At 38.7% G+C, this 19,322-nt stretch overlaps 1 protein-coding gene across 1 annotated transcript in view; it reads right to left on the bottom strand.

The window, feature by feature from the left end:
* Window positions 1–19,322, bottom strand: part of PHLPP1 (PH domain and leucine rich repeat protein phosphatase 1) — a 176,842-nt gene that overhangs the window by 86,632 nt on the left and 70,888 nt on the right. Inside the window, exons 2-3 of the mRNA XM_033087523.1 lie at window positions 10,817–11,013; window positions 4,807–4,932 (exon numbers count right to left, since the gene is read on the bottom strand). Of these exons, the coding sequence (XP_032943414.1) occupies window positions 4,807–4,932; window positions 10,817–11,013 (323 nt within the window). The remainder of the gene's footprint in view (window positions 1–4,806; window positions 4,933–10,816; window positions 11,014–19,322) is intronic.

Here is a 19,322-nt window from a genome sequence, read left to right as displayed (position 1 = left end):
TAATATTTGAGGGATGACTTTCCAATCAACATTGTAATCCTCCCACAGGAGCTATTTCCTCCACAGTATCTATCTACTACCACCAACACCCGCCCAAAATAAAAACTCTAAAGGGACTGCCTTGGATATTATTTGGGCAAGCAGTACTAAACGCTTAGATTAAGTTTAAAAAATAGTAAGTATACAAAACTCATCTTGATAGACAATGTCTAACTAATTAATAACACTTTATAAATTTTCCCAAAATCAAATGAAACAAAACAGAAAAAAGATGAACAGTTCTCTTATATCTAAGATCCAGCAGCATAAACGGAACCAACAGTAAATTTTCATTTCAAACTAATTATCTAATTCATTTTAATTTAAAAACCATTGGAATTTGGTTCTTTTTGCCCTCCTACCCTGACTGGAGTGGGGAACGGTCATTAAAAAGCAGAAACTCAGATCTCTTTTAGTGGCTGGTTTGTTTTCTTTCAGAGCTTTATCAAAATGAATCCTCACTTAAAAATTAAACTAGTTTTCAGCAAGCAAAAAAATGAATCCTCATTTAAACATCAGGATGTAAAGACAATCCTTTCCGTGGACCTTTTGCTTCTCGTAAGAAGAAACAGGAACGATTTCCACAGTAATCCTGAGCATGACTGAACTACGTCACTTCCTAGTACCTACACGAGTAAGAACAGATGCCAATGGAAAAGGGAAGCTGGCGGGAGAGGTGGCCTGGAATAGTCCTAGTCAGCCTTTGCCACTGCATTTCCCACAAGGCCATGTTCCCCATTGCGGTGAGGTTCTCATCCTCTTTCCAGCGGCCCCAACCTCCTTCCCTAGGAGGCTGGATTAAAGAAAGGTACTATCACTGGATTACCCACAATATACAAAGTTTAAAGAAGCTTCACAGCCAAATGGGGAATTCTCTCACTATTTCTCCTATAAAAGCTAACCTCTTTAATCAGCCTCTTATAATTCATGTCCCCTCTAATTCACTAACCGTAACAACTAAAAACTTTGTGTATCTGGTTTTCAAGATTGGAAAAGGGACGACACTGTATGGAAAATCTGCTTTTACTAAAATGTTTCGCCCTTGTTTCCCGATCCCCGACTTTTCAGGAAGAAATCTCTCTCCCCAACGCCTGGCACCCCAAAAGGCTGCTGTGGTTAAGAGCAGCAGCAGGTCCCGTGTTCTGATAAATAAAGCCTATGTGTGTCTTTATCTGCTTAAAATAAACATAAAAACAGATAATACTTCAAAAACGATCGTCTGGCCCCTCAGTGATGACGACAGGAACGATGGTCACAAAATTATTTTATTTGTGTATGTGTTTAGCCAGCCACCTGCGCTCACACACGTGCCAGTGTAAGCCCATTACATGCGTATTTCACGCAAGCCCTAAGAGGTAAGTACTATTATCATTCCCTTTATCGAAAGGAAAAGCTTAAAATGTAGCAACTTGGATACACTCATACAACAGGGAATGGCAGAACGCAAGTCCACCTTACTTTGAAACTCAAACTCTTTACTACCATGCCATTCAGCTACTCCAAGTATTCTGAAGGGAAAGGAGGTTACAGTTCTAATTTGAACTCTAATTTGAGGATTATAGTTAATATCAGTTCACTACTAGTTAACTACTCGTTATTACTAGTAACTTAAGGTCATTAGCTCAAAGCCCCGCCTCCCTCCTGGAAGCACGCACCCACACTTAGAAGTGTGAAACGTGAGCTGCAGTCTTCTTGAGTATGTACGTACCAAACACTTTCTAATGGCAATACAACCATCCGCGGAATGGGAAACGCACCAGTATTCCTCTCCCCGATCCTGTCACCATCGTGTTCTCCTGTGTCACAGTGCCCCCCGCCCCCCAACCCCCTCATCCTCCACCTTCTCCTACTGAGAGGGCTGATGTCTAAATCTGGTCATGGTTTGGATAATCAGAGAGCCTCCCTACAGATACACTGTCCTATTAGACCGCAGAGATGGCACATGAGCCAATCAGCAACAGGAAAGTACTAAGGAAGCTAACATTTGACATTTACCATCACCAGCACCAAGTTAGAAGCTAACATTTGCCACACCCTATTTTAGAGATATTTCATAATCTACCTCTTGTGCTTCACCTCTCTGCGGCCTCCCCAGGAACAGAAAGCTCTCTGAAGTTAAGAACTGTGTTTTGCCACTTTAAAGGTGCAAATATATGAGTCTAATTAGTGCTATCATTTCTGACCTAGGATACAATTCACCCAGTAATTCAAAGTAGGAGCTCAGAAGCCATTCTTTATTTCTCCCTTTGCTTCATGCTCTGTATGCAATTTATGACTGACTGATCCTGTCACAACCCCCCAAACATTCCCCCAAACACATCTGTGCCGGCCCGTCCATCTCCACCCTCACCTCCTGCCTGCCCAGGACACACAAACGCCTCCTGCTCCCAGGCCTCCCTGCCTCTCTCCTCACGCGCCACAAGCCGGTCTCCACACAGCAGCCAATGGCAGGTCCGGTAACTTCCCGGAAGAAAACTCTTTAATGACTCGCCATTATACCAATAAAAAAGTTCAGACTCTTTACCCTGTTCTGTAACAAGACCTGTCTTCCCTGACTGCACGTCCCTCCTTCGGGCTTCCCACTATCTTCCTCGGGTACTTCTTTCACTGAAGTTTCCGTTTAAGTGTCCCCTCCTCAGAAAGTTTTTCCTCTGCCATCATTCTCTTGTCATTTCACCTTGGTGTATAGAACTAGGATTATTTGGTATTTTCTTTCTTGTCTGTTTACTTATTTATTGTCTGTCTCCCCAGTGTAAGCCCTAGCAAGAGGGAATCAGACTTGTTCTCTGCTGTACTCCAGTGCCCCTTCTGACATACAGAAGGTGCTTAATAAATGTTTGCTGGCTTTAGAACAGTGACTTTGTCATTTGGGGGGCTGTTTAACATACAAGACTATTAAACTCAGTATCTATTAACCTTTTTGTTGTTATTGTTTGAATCAAAACAATCCATCATTGGTAAACTTGCTAATTTATACATACTTTTATTTACATCCTTATCTATGTTTAAGAGTTTATACCTCTGACTTGTTTAAAAAAGAAAGGACAGTAGCTGCTGATACACTGCATTTGGTCTGAAAGATGAGAACATCTCTATGTAGGGTATTCTATAAGGTTCCTGACCAGGATTCCTCAAAACGGCCACGGTCATGAGACACACAGACTGAAAAACCATCACAGACCAGGACCGACAAAGGAGACGTCACAACCCAATGCCATGTGATACCTGGATTAGATCCTGGGATAGAAAAAAAGCCATTAATGAAAAAAGTAGTTAAAGCCAAATAAATTCGGGAGTTTAGTTCAGAGTAGTGTACTAATGTTGGTTTCTTAGTTTTGACAAATCCATCTATACTATCTTTGCAACTTTTCTGTAAATAGAAAACTGTTCCAAAATTAAGTTTTAAAAAAAAGCACCATCTCCGTATAGACAAAAATTTACTGCACTTTGACCACAGTTTGGCATTTTATTCTGAATAAGAACTGAATGCAGGCTGTTGACTTACTGCTTTGAACCCATACAACCGCTTAAATATAAAAGCACAATATTGTTTAATACTTATCTCCTCACATTTGCAACCACAAGAGTAATTTTAAAACGAGACAGATGTACATATTGCCTCTAATACCACACTAATTCTACATGAAAGTCTGAGGGAGATGTGTCATCTTTTCCATTTTTTCTAGCAGGAGTGTTACCTGTACATTTAGAACCTCCACTTGCCTACTAGGTTGGGAGAATCACCTAAGTCCTATCAACCTAAACTCTGCCCACTGCTTTTGCTCTAAAAGGAGGCGAAACTACTGTTCCTAAGTGTGTTGCATCATCAGAGAACACAGTCTTTACCTGCTAATTCAAATGCAACCGGGATTTCAAAAAGACGTTCTAGATATTATTCTCTAATTTTCTGTTAACTGTTTTAGAAAGTTATTCCCTATTCATTCACTTGATAAATAATTACATCATACAGCAGCAGTCTGAGTCATACTGAACTTGGATAAGAAATTGGATTATAAATTCAAAAATGTGAAAGCAAATTCCATGGTAATGCTTTTGCACCCTAGAGTGGTTTCATCATTTCATAAACACACCCCAAACCAAGGCACAAAGGACTGTAATCCACCCATTTTACACATAATTCTATAAATGTGACATAAAAATATCCTCAAACACGGCACCTGAAATACCAGCATTTATTTATCTTATTTATCATGCAATTCTGGTTTCCATTTTAGACACACAAATACACACACATGCTGTTTCGTGGGTCATGATGATCTTAATCAGGGGATTATAAAATGGTCAAAATTAAGATGATAAAAGAAATTAAAATATTAGAAAGGCAAAAGTTGAAAAAGCAAAAGGCAGATGGCATAAGAGCAGACTCATAAGAAAAAATAGTCAGCGGCAGAGGGGAAATTTGTGACAATTCTCTGGGTATTTTGTGGTTTTGCGTTGTCCTACTCTGGGCCAGTCCCTTACATATTCTCAAGTTCATGTTCCGTACCTATAACATTAAGATAACAACACCAGTTTACCCACTGAATTTTTTTTTTTTGAGTATAAACAAAATCTGGCAAACAAAATACAATTTTTAAGTTACTTTTCAGCCAAAATCAGCTCTTAAAACACTGAAAATTGCTAACTACTGGCAGAACCTGAAAAAAAACACACAACTTTTGAATGTATAACTATATTTCAGAACTGTTCAAGCAGAAAGCAACTCTTTAGCCAACCAGAAGTGCAACAGAATTCCTGGGTGCTTACCTTAGAGACTTGTCGAAGCCACCTTAAATACTCTGTGAATGTATCAAAACAAATGTAGTAAGTCTGGCTTTGGGGTCCAGAGGAGCTAAATGCTAAACAGTGCTGGTGCTTTTTCACTTCTTCTACCTATGAAAACAAAGAGAGACAAAAACGCGTCAGAAAGCAGAATAACTTACATTGTTCGTTAACTATATCTTAGATCAGTGCGCCTGCACTGATTCGCACCTCTCATGATATAAGTTTTTCTTATTATTTAATACGTTTAAGTTTCTGAGTCTTACCAACCAATTTGAGTTACAAGGAGACCAAAAAAGGGGAGTTTTATCTTCATTAGATTTCCCCGCAATAGTGAAAATCTCTTCTTCCTGTTTAAAACTGGGCAGACTCACCTTCTTACGTTTCTATATCCTCACAGAGTGCTGGGGTTCCTACTTCCTCTTGTTGGGAGGCTTCTTACTTAAGATTTTACTTTAGAAGTTTTACTTCAGGTGGATATTTTTACTTAAGGGACTTTTGTATTACTCTGAATTACAACCTTTTCTTAAATAGCTCTTCGAGCACGTTAAAAAAGTTTTTTTAAAAACTTAATGTGAAATTGAGATTAACCTAAAATAAAATTCTACCATGAGAACTTTCAAGTCCTAATAATGCAGTGCTATAGTCAAATCAAATTTCTACTCACAGTAATTTCTCCATAAGTAAATAAAGTAACATATTACACAAACTCCTGTTTCATTTACAAAAATGACTACAAAACAAGTCACAAAGAAAGTGTAAAATTTTCAAAAAGATCAATATCACAGACTATTTTTTGACCCAAAATGCAATTAAGTTAGAACTCAACAATAAAAAAAAGAAACCTCAATTTAAAATTCAAGTATACTTAGAAAATTAATAGCACACTTCTAAACAATTCACGAATAATAATAATAATAATAATAAAAAATCACACCAGAAATTCAGATATTCTTAGAACTAAACCATTAAGAAAATACTACATGTAGAAATTTATGGAATGTAACAAAAGTAGTACACTGAGGGAAACTTACCATTTTAAATACTAGTAGAAAAGAAGGCAGAAAATTTGATCAACATTTATCTCAAGAATTTAGGGGGGAAAAATACCAAAACCAAAAATTGAATAAACTCAAAACAGAATGAAGTGAATAATGAGCAGAAATCAATGAAATGAAAACCAAATATACAACAGAAAACACTAACATTAATTAACAAAGCAAAACACTGGTTCTTTGCAAAGGCTAACAAAATTGGATACAACTGATATTGATCAACATCAACTGAAGACAGATATAAATAATATTAACAACGAAAAGGGAGCCATGACTACAGAATAAGCAGAGATCAAAAAGAGAATATTATAAATAGTTTAGTTTTGTGGCAAATTTTTAGAAAAATATATTTTACCAACATTAAATCAAGAAAAAAAACAAAAGGCCTCAATTGTACTATAACCACTTAAGAAACTGAATATTTTTTTAAAAAACTTTCGAGAAAATATCAAGTCCACATGGTTTTATACGTTTTACCAAAGTTACAAGAAACAGATCATTCCAAATTTGTGCAAACTCATCCGCCAAACAAAAAATGAAGAAAAATACCCCAACCTATTTTGTAAGTCCAGTAAAACCAAAAGCAGATCAGAGAAGTAAGAGAACGGAAAATGACAGACCAATCTCTATCATGGACACTTATCTTGAACAAAATGTTGCATCAAAATTCAGTAAGATAGAACAAAAAGTCTCAAGAACCAGTTGGATTTACCTCAAGAAAGGCAAGATGGTTTAACATTATTGGAACTATAAAATCATTAATCATATTAACAGATTAAAGAAAAAAGCCCTATGATCATTCCCACAGCTGCAGAAAAAGCATTTGATAACATTCACCACCTATTCATTCATGATAAAAACTTAGCAAACTCAGAACACAAATAACTCCCTTAAACTGACAAAGGGTCTTTATCAAACATCTAAAGCAAACTTCAATGTTGATATCAATCACTTTAAAATCATTCATAAGACAAATATCTACTGTTTCTATTCAATACTATACTAGAGTCCTGGCCATTACAATAAGACAAAGAAATGTATTAAGGAAGAAACAATATTGTCATTATTTGAATATGACATAATTAGCGAGACAGTAAGCTCCAAAGAATCTATAAACATTACATTAGAATAAATTAAGAAAATTTTGCAAGGTGGCTGGATATAAAACCAATACTCAAAAATCAACTATTTCTATACACTACAGAGAAAATACAATTCTTTTTTAAAATGTCATTTAAACTAATCTATATGGACAGAAATCAGGCCAGTGGTTTCCTGAGGATGGGGAGAAGTGAGAACAAAAAGGGTAGAAGGGAAGGGGTGCACAAAGGAACACAAGGAAATTTGGGGTGGTGATATGATCACTATCTTAACTATAGTGATGTTTTAACGGCTGTATATACAGCTATCAAACTGCATGCATGGGAGTATGCAGTTATCAAAGTCTTATCAAAATGTGCAGTTTATTGCATGTCAATTATAACTCAATAAAGTTTGGTGAGTATGTAGAGAAACCGGAACACTTGTACATTGATGTAAGCATAAAATAGTGCAAAACAATCTTGGAAAACAAACTGTATCATTTTGTAAAAGTACATGTGCCTATGCCCTGTAGCCCAGTAAGTGCACTCACTCCTGAGTATGTATCCAAGAGCAGTATTTCTCAGGGAGGTCACTGTAGGCATTTTGAACAGTTCTTCACTGTACCGTCTGAAGGACTGTCTAACACTTTTTACTCTCTGAGCCCCTACCCTACAATGTCCAATGCCAACAGTGTCCCTTGGCAGCAAAGATATTGGTGTTACCCATACACTCTATCTACTTCTCCACTTCCCAGACCCCTTGCAATTAAGGTGGTGTCATATGACTAGTTGTAGCAAATGAGCGGGTGTCGCTTCTGTGTCCAAATATACAGGAGCTAGTTAATAATATTCCAGTTTACTTTTTCCCCTGCCTAAGAAACAAAGGAAGGCCACATATTCCAAATGTTACGAGAGAGCAGAGCCTCCATCAGGCTGCGTCCCTGGACAATCAGGTGAAAAATGAAATCTCTATCGATCCACAATGGACATGTAGCCTGAGTGAGAAATAACTGTTACAAGTCACTGAGATGGGGGTGCGGCGGGGGGGCGGGGGAAGGGTGTTACCACAGCATAACTTTACTTACATTAGCTGATATGCTGTCTGTTGAATCATCTGACAATCAAAACACTCACACATGCCACCAAATGTTCCCTTCGGGCACAGTAACTCTAATTGAGAATTACTGCCCTAGAAAAACTACTTGCATACTACAGGCATATCAACAAAAAACTAGAAGCAACCCAAATATCCATCAACAGGAAAATTACTTAAGAAATTACGGGAATTTATAACATATACAGAACATTATAAAGAAATGAAAACTACATACAGCAAGCGACACAATTTTATTAGGAAACATAATATTGAGTGAAAATATTCACTCACTGAAGACCACACACAGTACGATACCATTTTTACTCAGATCGAACCAAGCACCACATAGTTACATGATAACACTTAGTTAAGAAAAGTAAGAAAATGATAGACACATATTCTAAGACAGTGGACAGCCAGTGGGGGAGGCCGTGGGAGGGACAGACACAGAGAACACAAGCAGAGACACTGGTGTGACATTGCTATCGTTCCTTCATTGGGTAGTAATCAGTTAACAGTTAGTCAATTTATTATGCATCACAATTTAACAAATATTAATAAAATGCTAATTAAAATAAGTTATCTAAAAATCTGTTAAATTCTAAAGGACAAACTAAATATAAAATTGCACAATGACAAAACTTATCTATTACACAAACACCTTTTTCAACAATTAAATTTGAAGACAGCTTTATTTAACTTCATACTTGGAATTCTACATTTGAAAGTGTAAACTAACGACTATGCTTTAGTGGCATGTCAAATTTGATCATCATAGCAATTACAGCTAGGTTATGACCAATCTAACATCTCATTTCTAGCTCTTTTTTATAAAAATTTTTAAAATAAAATTCAAAAACCCTTCCATTTTCCTTTAACAATAGAACAGAATGAAAAAAGGAACAGATAATTAATGAAAACTCAGAGTGCAAAGAGTGAATTATTTTTTCCTAACTTGGTCAACAGGTTTTAAAAGACAATTTCTCAACATACTCAATTATTTTTAAAGGCATAGTGCAAAACAGGTTTTACAAGGTTTGCCTGTGAGCGAAGAAAGCTATTAGCTTTCGAATCACTCCATGGTAGAAGGCCATTCCAATAATACAGGCCTGGAGTCAGGACAAGTGTACAGCTCTGAGTGAAAACGCTAATTACAACGGGATCTTCTGAGCTCATCTGAACAGCCCACTGCTTTCCCGCCTCTGCGCTCTGAGCACCATAACCCTTCTGACCTGCCCGTGTCAACAGATTTCTCACCTGCCAGTTCTACCATAACTGCTACCTCCTTCACCACAAAATTCCCCGATTCCCCCGACAAAATGTACTAGTGTCTCCTTCCACTACTCCTCCCCACTACTTTTGGCGCTTGTCTTAGAGCAGATATTGCTGTGTCCATCTTTCATCTCTGGATAGTAAATTGTAAGCTATTCCAAGGCAGGGATAGTGACTTAGCCATCTTGGTATTTCTGGGATGTCAAGCAAAATGGCTTCTCCACAGAGGATATTTAATAAATAGCTATATTAAATTTGCCTGTGCAAATCCCTAACATCAGAGAAGAAACAGAGTGTTGCCCTAACGGGGCATCAAACATTAAGTATGCATTTTTAATGATGACCTATGGGAGTAATAACATTGACTAAAGTTTCAGTAATCCATCCAAAGGACAAAGTCTTCAGTACTAAAATATAACTAATTCTTCAATGCTCAGACAAAAGTTAAGCAGCAATGACAATCTATTACAGCACATATCTGGTGTCACCTGCTTCATTTTCTAATCCCTGGAACCAGCAGATCAAATATTTGCCAAGAGAAAAAAAGTTCACTTCAACAAAAGTTGTTTTATTATTTTTCCTCTCTTTATATCCTTTTTCCACATCCTGCCTTCTTTCCTATGCCCATTCAGGGGGGGAAATGGTAAAGAAAATATTTCTTTAATAGACCCCCAATTTCCAAACACCCATTTCTTCATCCAAATCTGCCTTGTTTATTAACAGATTATCATATCATTTAAAATTCAGGAAATATTGACATAGAATTATGATAATGATACACCTACCAATGCTTGGAGTTTATAAATAATCTGGCAAAAAAAAAAAGAAACAAAAAACAATGTAACACTTTCCCAAGCAATCTGGTTCTATTTTACACACGATAGAAATAAAATAATTAACATGCCCAAATAAAAGCAGTCAGTAAATGCCAGCTCTATCACTTGTACCACAGGTTTTCTCCAAAATGAATGACACTGCAGGTTCAAAATCCATGACTAGCTATAGTGATAAACTAAAAATGCTAACCCCACTGGTCACTGAACACAAAGAAACAGAGACGCGTGGCAAAGTGGGATCCGAGGTCCATGCTAGAGAAGTCTCCCCTTCAATTAGCAGGCTTGAGTGGTCATGAGTTTAAGGATCATTATATTTATTATACTATAAAACATATGCCTGAGATATCAAAAAATGTCTGCTCATAAGGAATAACTTATCATCTATAGCCTAAAACGTAACACTGATATTCTAGTTGCTCTATTTTCAGTCCTGTAGGTAAATGAAGCGAGGATTACCAGGGCCTCACGCAAGCCGATGGCACTGCTATTTTCTGCACCTCCACCACCCCATACTGCCCAGTGGCGGAGTACAACAGAACGGAGTAAGACCTTAGATGAGTCAGAAACCGTCTACCATCATGACAGAAATGGCTCAAAGTAAGCTCCTTCATGATGCTGGGAAATCTGTTAGAATTACATTTCTTTTAAACTTACTTTCCCACCAATCAGTGGCAGAACATGCATCTTCCCTGTTAAGCTGTCTTTCACAGACGACACTATCAGGCAGGTGCCACACAGGATGACTTGGCGTCTGGTCCAGCGGTTCACTGGCAACTGCATCTTGCCTTTACGGACATTATACATTCCTGAGAGCTGAATCCGTTCAGAGCCACCCGTGCTGTGAGGTTTTCCTGAAACAAAAGCAAGCAAACATTTTAGACTTAAAGAAATGACCCTTTTACTACTCATTAGCATACCAGATAAATTACTTGGACATAGGGAACCAATCTAATTTATAATTGAGAGAATCTGAAACCTGTAGTAATGCAATTATGGTAAGAACTACCATATCTATTCCAAAATGCACATTTTAATATTAAGTGAAAAAGAGCTTTTTCCTTAAAAACCTAGGGAAAGACCATTTTAACTCCCCTGTTGTAACCCAAGTTTTATTTTCTTCTATATCCTTCACAGCTTAATTTTACGTTTATAAAAGAGATGACAAAGATTTTTATGAATGGCTAAATTTAAATACACTAAGAGGAAAATACTACAGACAGATAGGATAACATTCAAGATCTAGCATTTAATGAAACTAATCACTTTTCATGGCACTAAAAGCTGCTCTTCTTCCCCCTAAAGATAACTCAATGTAATTTACTATTAGGAGACAATTAACAGATGAATAACTTTTCTAATAAGAAAATATTACTCTGTAACCACAGGTAAATCTTCAAAGATAAACTTAACACCAATCTATGAAGGATGTTGTGCTGTGGTGCTTATGACTCATGGAGGGCTCTCACACACACACACTAAGACACACACACGCACACACACAGACACACGCGCACACACACACAGACACACGCACACAGACACACACGCGCACACACACAGAGACACACGCACACACAGACACACACGCACACACACAGAAACACATGCACAGACACACACGCACACACACAGACACGCACACATAGACACACACACACAGACACACACACTGAGACTCGGTGACAAAGAGAGAGCTGAGAAAGATCTGAAGAGTCTCCATTTCCAAGCTAGACATGAATTTGGTAGAATGACATTCAGACAAGTCCTATCAACTGGATGGAAGAACTACTGTGATTAACATGTGACAGTTATATCAACAACGAGAAAAATACTTCCCAGATCTAGACACTGAATATACATCATCAAAGAGTACTGAAGCCCATGCTCAGAAAAAAGTTGCTGAGGGACACCTGTCCTCAAACAGGACTCAAGCCAGAAATGTTATCTTGTATTTATTTAGAAGTTTGCCTAGTTGCCAAGGGCAGAAGAGAGAGATTCAAGAGAAATTACATTCTTATGAATAATAAAATTAACATAAATATCAAGCACTTTTGGTAGATGTCTAATACCTACTAGAGAAGGAAACAGGAAGAGCAGCAGCACCAAAAATAGATCTCTGGAAGATCCAAAGAACGAATCCTCCTAATACATACCTCTGGGCAGAAATGTCAGCAAATAACAAAACCAGCAGGTTAGAATTTCACTTCCTCTTTCTCCCAGTTTATCAGTGTTTTATAAAATGAATACACACCACACAATTTTGCTGGGGATGGGCCACAATGAAGTGTCACAGTGGTTCAACTAGTAGAACCTGGCACCCAGCTACTGTGTTTACCCGAAAATAAGCCCTAGCATGATTTTTCAGGAGGACATCCCCTGAACATAAGCCCTAATGCGTCTTTTGGAGCGAAACTTAATATGAGACCCGGTCTTATTTTCGGGGAAACACGGGAGTAACTACACAGCCAGCACTCTCCGCTGAGGGCTCCACTGCGTGTTTGTCCACCAGATGCTAATGCTCCGGCAACGAGGTAGGGAGCTGAGGAGACGCCCCAATAGATGTGACCTGCCAAAGGCTGCCAGGGATGGATCGGCCCACACTCACTCCTTGTCCCATTCTGCACACATCTATTTACACCGAGAGAGAGAGATGCCCACACTGCCAGCCTAAGAGCTCCTTTCTAAATGACAGACAGTCTTCTTGTAGGGAAGAAGGGGGAGAGAAGAAGAGATTCAGAGGAAAAATGAAAGGCGTGTGCAAAACTAAACAGTGGGCAACAGGCAATTAGATTTCCAAAATTCAGTTTCCATGACTATAGTAACTAACATTCTCTAACAAGGGATTTAATCTAAACATGCACGCGCATACACACACACACACACACACACACACACACATGTATGTACACACAGACAAAAAAAAAACCAGGCATTTTATTCAGCCACATCAGAGATCAGATTCAAGGATACTTGTTAACCTGTCACATTGTAATTAGAGACTCAAGAAAGAGGCAACCGGGATACATAAGGAACAGCCCTTCAATTTTCCAAATCCACAAAAATCCTACAGAAAGCCCCAGAGCAAATCACCAGATAAGAGTGGACTGAGGTCATAAGGGATAAATAAGAGAAAAGGAGGGAGACATCAACAGACAGACTTTTTATTCCCTAGTTAGAAAAATTCCCGAGGCCCGAATAGTCCTGGAACCTACTGGTAAGATCAGTCTGTCCTTGGAAAACCCGAAACATCCCAGTGTGAATCAAATCCCTCTTGTTTTGTTCTGACTGAATTTCAATACCCTAGTCGCGCCCTCCCTGGGTGTCCAGATCAGACACACCCTTAGCACTCTGGGGGCTCAGGCGGGGTAGCACTCTGGGGGCTCAGGCGGGGTAGCACTCTGGGGGCTCAGGCGGGGTACCAAGGGCTCTGGGGAATATGGACATGGATGAGCAATACACTCGGACACCTGGGCAATCACTGAGCTGCCCACTCCTTTATGTTCGACTTCCTTCTTCTAAGACATAAGAAATTATTTTAGCTCCCCTGTCAATTCTCAAACTTCTCTATTCAGAGGAATTCCAGTTATCCTATGCTCTAATAAATATTGACAACACCAAAGTAACCAATGCTTGCCAATTTAAATTTGGGTCAGTTGTGATAACTTTTATTTTAGAAATATTCCTCCACTCCCCTAAGTTTAAGGTGCTTCTTACATGATCCAGGAGGAAAGACAGACAACAAAAGCAAGTATTCAAGCTGGGGCAGAGACCTGACCACAACAGAGGTGGTTTAAAACACGCTTTCTCTCCCTTCCTCACTTGGCACATAGTCATTTCATTTGACACACACCCACACCCACAATGACCACTGCCACCAGTTTCCTGGTGCCCACCGTGACCTATCCCTCTCCCTCCACCCCCACCTTGTGCCTCCCATACAGCCAACCGCTAATCTGCTTTTTGTCACTTTTTGTCAATGTTGTTTAGTGCGCCAAGAGTTCGTTCTCTCTCTTTTTTTATTGCTGAGCAGTATTCCTTTGTATGAATATACCACAGTTTAACCATTCAGCTGCTGATGGGCATTTGGATTGCTTCCCATTTTTTTGCCTATTTCAGCTGACTGGTGTACAAGTTCACGGGTAGACATATGCTTTCACTTCTCTTGGGTAAACACGTGGGACTGGAATGGCTGAGTTGCCAGCCATTTCACACCCATCACCCGTGCAGGAGAGTTCCAGTTGCTCTAACGCCTCGTCTACACTGTTAGTCGTCCTAGAGCACATGTGGTGGTATCTCATTTTAGATTTAATTTGCCCTCTTCAATGACGAATGATGCTGGTGATCTTCTCAAGAGCTTCTCTGCAATCCTCATACCTTCTTTGCTGAGGTGACTAATTCAAATCTTTTGTCCAGTTTTAACTGGATTGAGCTCCTCATATATTCTAAATACAAGTCTTTTTTTTTTTTTTTGGAATACAAGTCTTTTGTCAGATATATAACTTGCAAATATTTCCCCCCAGTTGGACTTGCTTTTTCAGTTTATTGACAGTACTTTGGGAAAGGAAGATTTCAATTTTATAAAGTCCAATTACTTGATTTATCTTTTATAATCAATGCTTTTTGTGTTATGTTTAAGAACTCTTTGGTAAACTCAACGCCACTAAGATTTTCTATGTTTTCCTCTAGAAATTTTATAGTTTTAATCCTTACATTTGGGTTTATGATGAATATCAAGTTAATTTTTATACATAGCAAGAAATAAGTAGAGGTTCCGGAGGTTTTTGTTTTTATTTTTTGACAAATGGCTATCTAAATTATTCCAGGACCATTTGTTGAAAAGATTACCCATTCCCACTGAAATGCTTTGGCACCTGTACCAAAAATCAATATTGACCACAGTTGGGTGGGTCAATTTCTTGATTATTCCTGTTCCATTCATCTATTTGTCTATCTTCAAATAATACTAAACTATCTTGATTACTGAATCTATAATTAGTCTTGACATCAGGTAGCATGAGTCCTCCTCTGTGAAGAATGACTGTTTTACTTCTTCCATTGCAATCTGGGTACCTTTTGTTTCTTGCTTCACTTCATTAGCTAGAACCTTCCATACAATATTTAATAGAAATAAGAAAACCAGACATCCTTTCCTTTAGCTGCTCTTAGGGGGGTAGCATTCAGTTTTTCACCATTAAAAACACTATTAACTGTATGTTTTTCATAGATGCCTTTTATCAAGCTGAGGAAGTTCCCTTTTATTCCTAACTTGCTAAATTATTTTCTTAATCAGAAAGGGACACTGAAATTATTCAAACTACTGCTTCCGTCATCTATTGAGATGATCACAATAAATTTGATTGCTTCTTAAATGTTAAACTAGTCTAGCAGTCCCAGGATAAATTGCACTTGGTCATGATATAGTATCATTTTTACATACACTGGATTCAATTTGCTAACATTTTGTTAATAATTATTATATTCATATTCATGAGTGAATTCAGATTATACTTTTCTTTTTTCCTGTCCTTTTCTGGCATTGGTGTCAGGGTAAAGCTGGTCTCATAGACTGAGTTGAAGTATTCTTTCCTCTTTACTTTTCTCGAAGAGTTTGACTGAAATTGGTATTATTTCTTCCTTAAACATTTGGTAGAATTCATCAGTGAAGTCATCTGGACCTGGAGTCTTTTTTTCTGTTTGTTGTTCGTGGTGTTGGTGTGTGTGTGTGTGTGTGTGTGTGTACGCGCATGTGGTGGGGAAGGAGGTTTTAAATAATAATTTCAATTTCTTAGAGTTAGGGCTACTCCATTATCTGTTTCTTCTTGAGTAAGCTTTGGTAGTTTGACTTTCAAGAAGTTTGCCCATTTCATTTAAGTTGTTATACAGTCGGCATACAGTTGGTATAAAGTTGTTCACAATATTTCCCTATTGTCCTTTTAATAGTTACAGAATCTATAGTGGTGTCACCTCTCTCATTCCTGATATTCATAACTTGATTCTGCCATCTTTTCTTGGTCAGTCTGGTTAGAGAATTACCAACTTTATTAAGCTCTCAAAAAACCAGCTTTTGGGGGCCGGCCCGGTGGCTCAGGCAGTTGGAGCTCCGTTCTCCTAACTCCGAAGGCTGCCGGTTCGATTCCCATATGGGCCAGTGGGCTCTCAACCACAAGGTTGCCGGTTCAAGTCCTCGAGATCCGCAAGGGATGGTGGGCTGCGGCCCTGCAACTAGCAACTAGCAACAAGCAACGGCAACTGGACCTGGAGCTGAGCTGCGCCCTCCACAACTAAGACTGAAAGGACAACAACTTGACTTGGAAAAAAGTCCTGGAAGTACACACTGTTCCCCAATAAAATCCTGTTCCCCTTCCCCAATAAAATCCTTAAAACAAAACAAAAAAAAAACCCCAGCTTTTGGTTTTATTCTCTATTAGATTGTTTTTATGCTTATGGTTTCGTTTATTTCTGTTCTTATCCTCATTGCTTCTTTTACTTATTTTGAGATTTATGTTTATTTTTTCTACTTTTGTAAGGTAGAAACTGAGGTCACTGATTTGAAGCTTTTCTGTTTTCCTAATGTAGGCATTTGATATATGAACTTCCTTCTAAGCACTGCTTTAGTTGCAGTCCACAAATTCTGGTATATTGTGGTTTTATGTTCACAAATCTTTTATTTTGACAAGTTTAATCTATTGTTAATTCCATCCAGTATACTTTTCATCTCTAGAAGCACACGTACATACACACTCATATACATAAATACACACACATGCATAAGTATATATCTTCCATATCTCTCCTTAATATGTTCATGCTTTCTTTTACCATCATGAATATATGAAACATAACTATAACAGTTGCTTAAATGTCCGTGTCAACAAATTCTATCCTGGGTATCATTTCTGTGTCAGTTTCGTTTCATTGAGTTTCCTCATTGTGGGTCTTATTTTCCTCCTTCTTCGCATACCTAGTAATTTTTGTTTGGATACCAGTCATTATGAAGTTTCTGTTGTTGAGTGCTGCATGTGTTTATATTTCTATAAATATTATGAAGTTGTTCTGGGACATAGTTAAGTCAGTTGGAAACAGTTCAGTTCTTATGAAGTTTGTTTTCTAAGATTTTTCATATAAGAACCAGAGCAGCCTTAAGCCTTGAGCTAATACTAGCAGTATTAGCAAGCAAAACTCTGCTGAGTACTCTGATACCCTGTAAATTACAAGATTTCCTGCTCGGGCTGGCAGGAGCATGTACCGTTCCTGGTCCTGTGTGAGCTTCAGGGTTTGCTCCCTCTTGCTTGTCTGTGGGTTTCTTCCCCGGCCGTGGGCAGTCTCCTCACACACACACACACAAACACACACACCCGTGATTATCACTCAGCTGAAGGCTCACTGCTGACTCTGTGGTGGCTCCAGAACCCTGTCTCTCTGAGCAGCTCTTTTCTCTGCAGCACTTTGCTCTGTAAACTCCAGCTGTGTCGCCTCAGGGGACTGGCCGCTCTGTCCCCTGAACTTAGCGTGAATGGCAGGCTCTGTCTGGGTTCTTCCTCTCTGCAGCTGAGGCCTGGAACTCGCTCCCATCAGTCAGCGGGTACACGTGTAGGGTTCTTCTGATGTGTTCTCCCCTCTCTTCAGGAGTGCGTTTGTCGTGGGGTTCCGTGTCCTGTGCTTCCTGGTGCTCAATGTCTGAAAGATGTTTCCCATATTTCATCTGACTTTTAGTTGTTTGGGGTGAGAGTCAATGCAGTCTCTGTTACTCCATCTTGGCTAGAACCAAGTGCCATATTTTTAAATGTAATTCTTTCTAATACCTACTGTTCGCTTATTTTTTTTTCTTTCAAAATATCACTACATTCAGAAATTCAGAGAAGCCCTGTCGGACCAGTGGCCTGGAAGAACTACCTGTCCTTGACCAAAAACAGCTGCAAACTTCAGCATTAACATAGTTCTTCTGCTCTTCTTTTCCAATTACTGACTGTAATGAGTACATACGCAACTTCTAATTTGCTGCCTTACTTTACTTTCAATCCTAAAAACAACAGTGCTAAAGTTAGCTCTCTACCCTTTTTCAAAGGACTAAACTGTGTAAGTCTTTCCCTCCACTCAGAGGTTCTTCTTGACATACATATTTGTGAATATTAATCTAAGGAGTTCAGGCTTCTGAACAATTCGTTTCTGGTTAAATTGGGTGTCGCTACCTTTCAAAAACAAATGTAAATAGAACAAGAATGCATAGTTCATTAATCTCTCTAACTCTACTACATGCACAAGCACCTCATGCTTAACAGACATATAACTAAGATAACTGGAGAGAGACTCTGATAGAAAAAGCCTGACAGAATTCTAAATAAAATCGCCTTCTTTGCTGACACAAAGGGGAATAGGGCGGATTATTCTAACAATTGCTTTGAACACGGTGGTTCTCTGTGGTCCCAGGGCCTCTAGGAGCAGTGTCACCTGGAAACTTACTAGAAATGCCCATTCTTAGGTTTCGCCCATGAGCTAAGACTCAGAACCTCAGGCGGTGCCGCCCAGCGATCTGTGTGTTAACAAGCCCGACACAAACAAGGGGCTGCATCAAAGAACAGAGATTGCTGACGTGCTTAGACAAACCCCTCCATCTTTTAAAATAAGAGTCTGGGTTTTGTTCATTTCTTTTTTCTTCTCTTCTCTTCTGTATTTTAAAGTCTACACTTAAATGTCATTCCCCCAAATGAGAGAATTTTAACTTTGGAGGAGGAAAAGAAAACAGCAAGAAAAAAAAATCACTAATTTGAATGTCACTAACTTAGAATTCTGACCAGTAGTTTTTGAAATTGAAGTCTACTTCTGTCTTATCAGTAGAAAATGTTATTAAATAAATGAATAAACATGATTAGAGGAGAAGTATTTACATAGTTAAGGGAAACTATAGTCTGTTATCACATACTACATAGTGTGTTGGTTCATTAGGATTTACTCTAGCCAAGGGAAGCCGGATTAATGGGAGTAGAATAGTAACTTTCATAAAAAAGGAAAAAGCTCACAGCAAAGGCACTGTCTCGATGCTCAGAAGCCAGCATTTCCGCTCCGCTTTCCCTGGGCGTTTTTAGTATTCCCTAAGGCAAACCAACTTCCAGCCACACGACGGGGCTTGCCAAGGCTGTTCAGGTTGTCTCCTGAGGGCCCA

The sequence above is a fragment of the Rhinolophus ferrumequinum genome, chromosome 19 (genome assembly GCF_004115265.2).
Source record: "Rhinolophus ferrumequinum isolate MPI-CBG mRhiFer1 chromosome 19, mRhiFer1_v1.p, whole genome shotgun sequence".
Classification (NCBI taxonomy): domain Eukaryota; kingdom Metazoa; phylum Chordata; class Mammalia; order Chiroptera; family Rhinolophidae; genus Rhinolophus; species Rhinolophus ferrumequinum.
The sequence above is the reverse complement of the archived record's forward strand: the minus strand, read 5'-3'. Positions and strand labels throughout refer to the sequence as shown.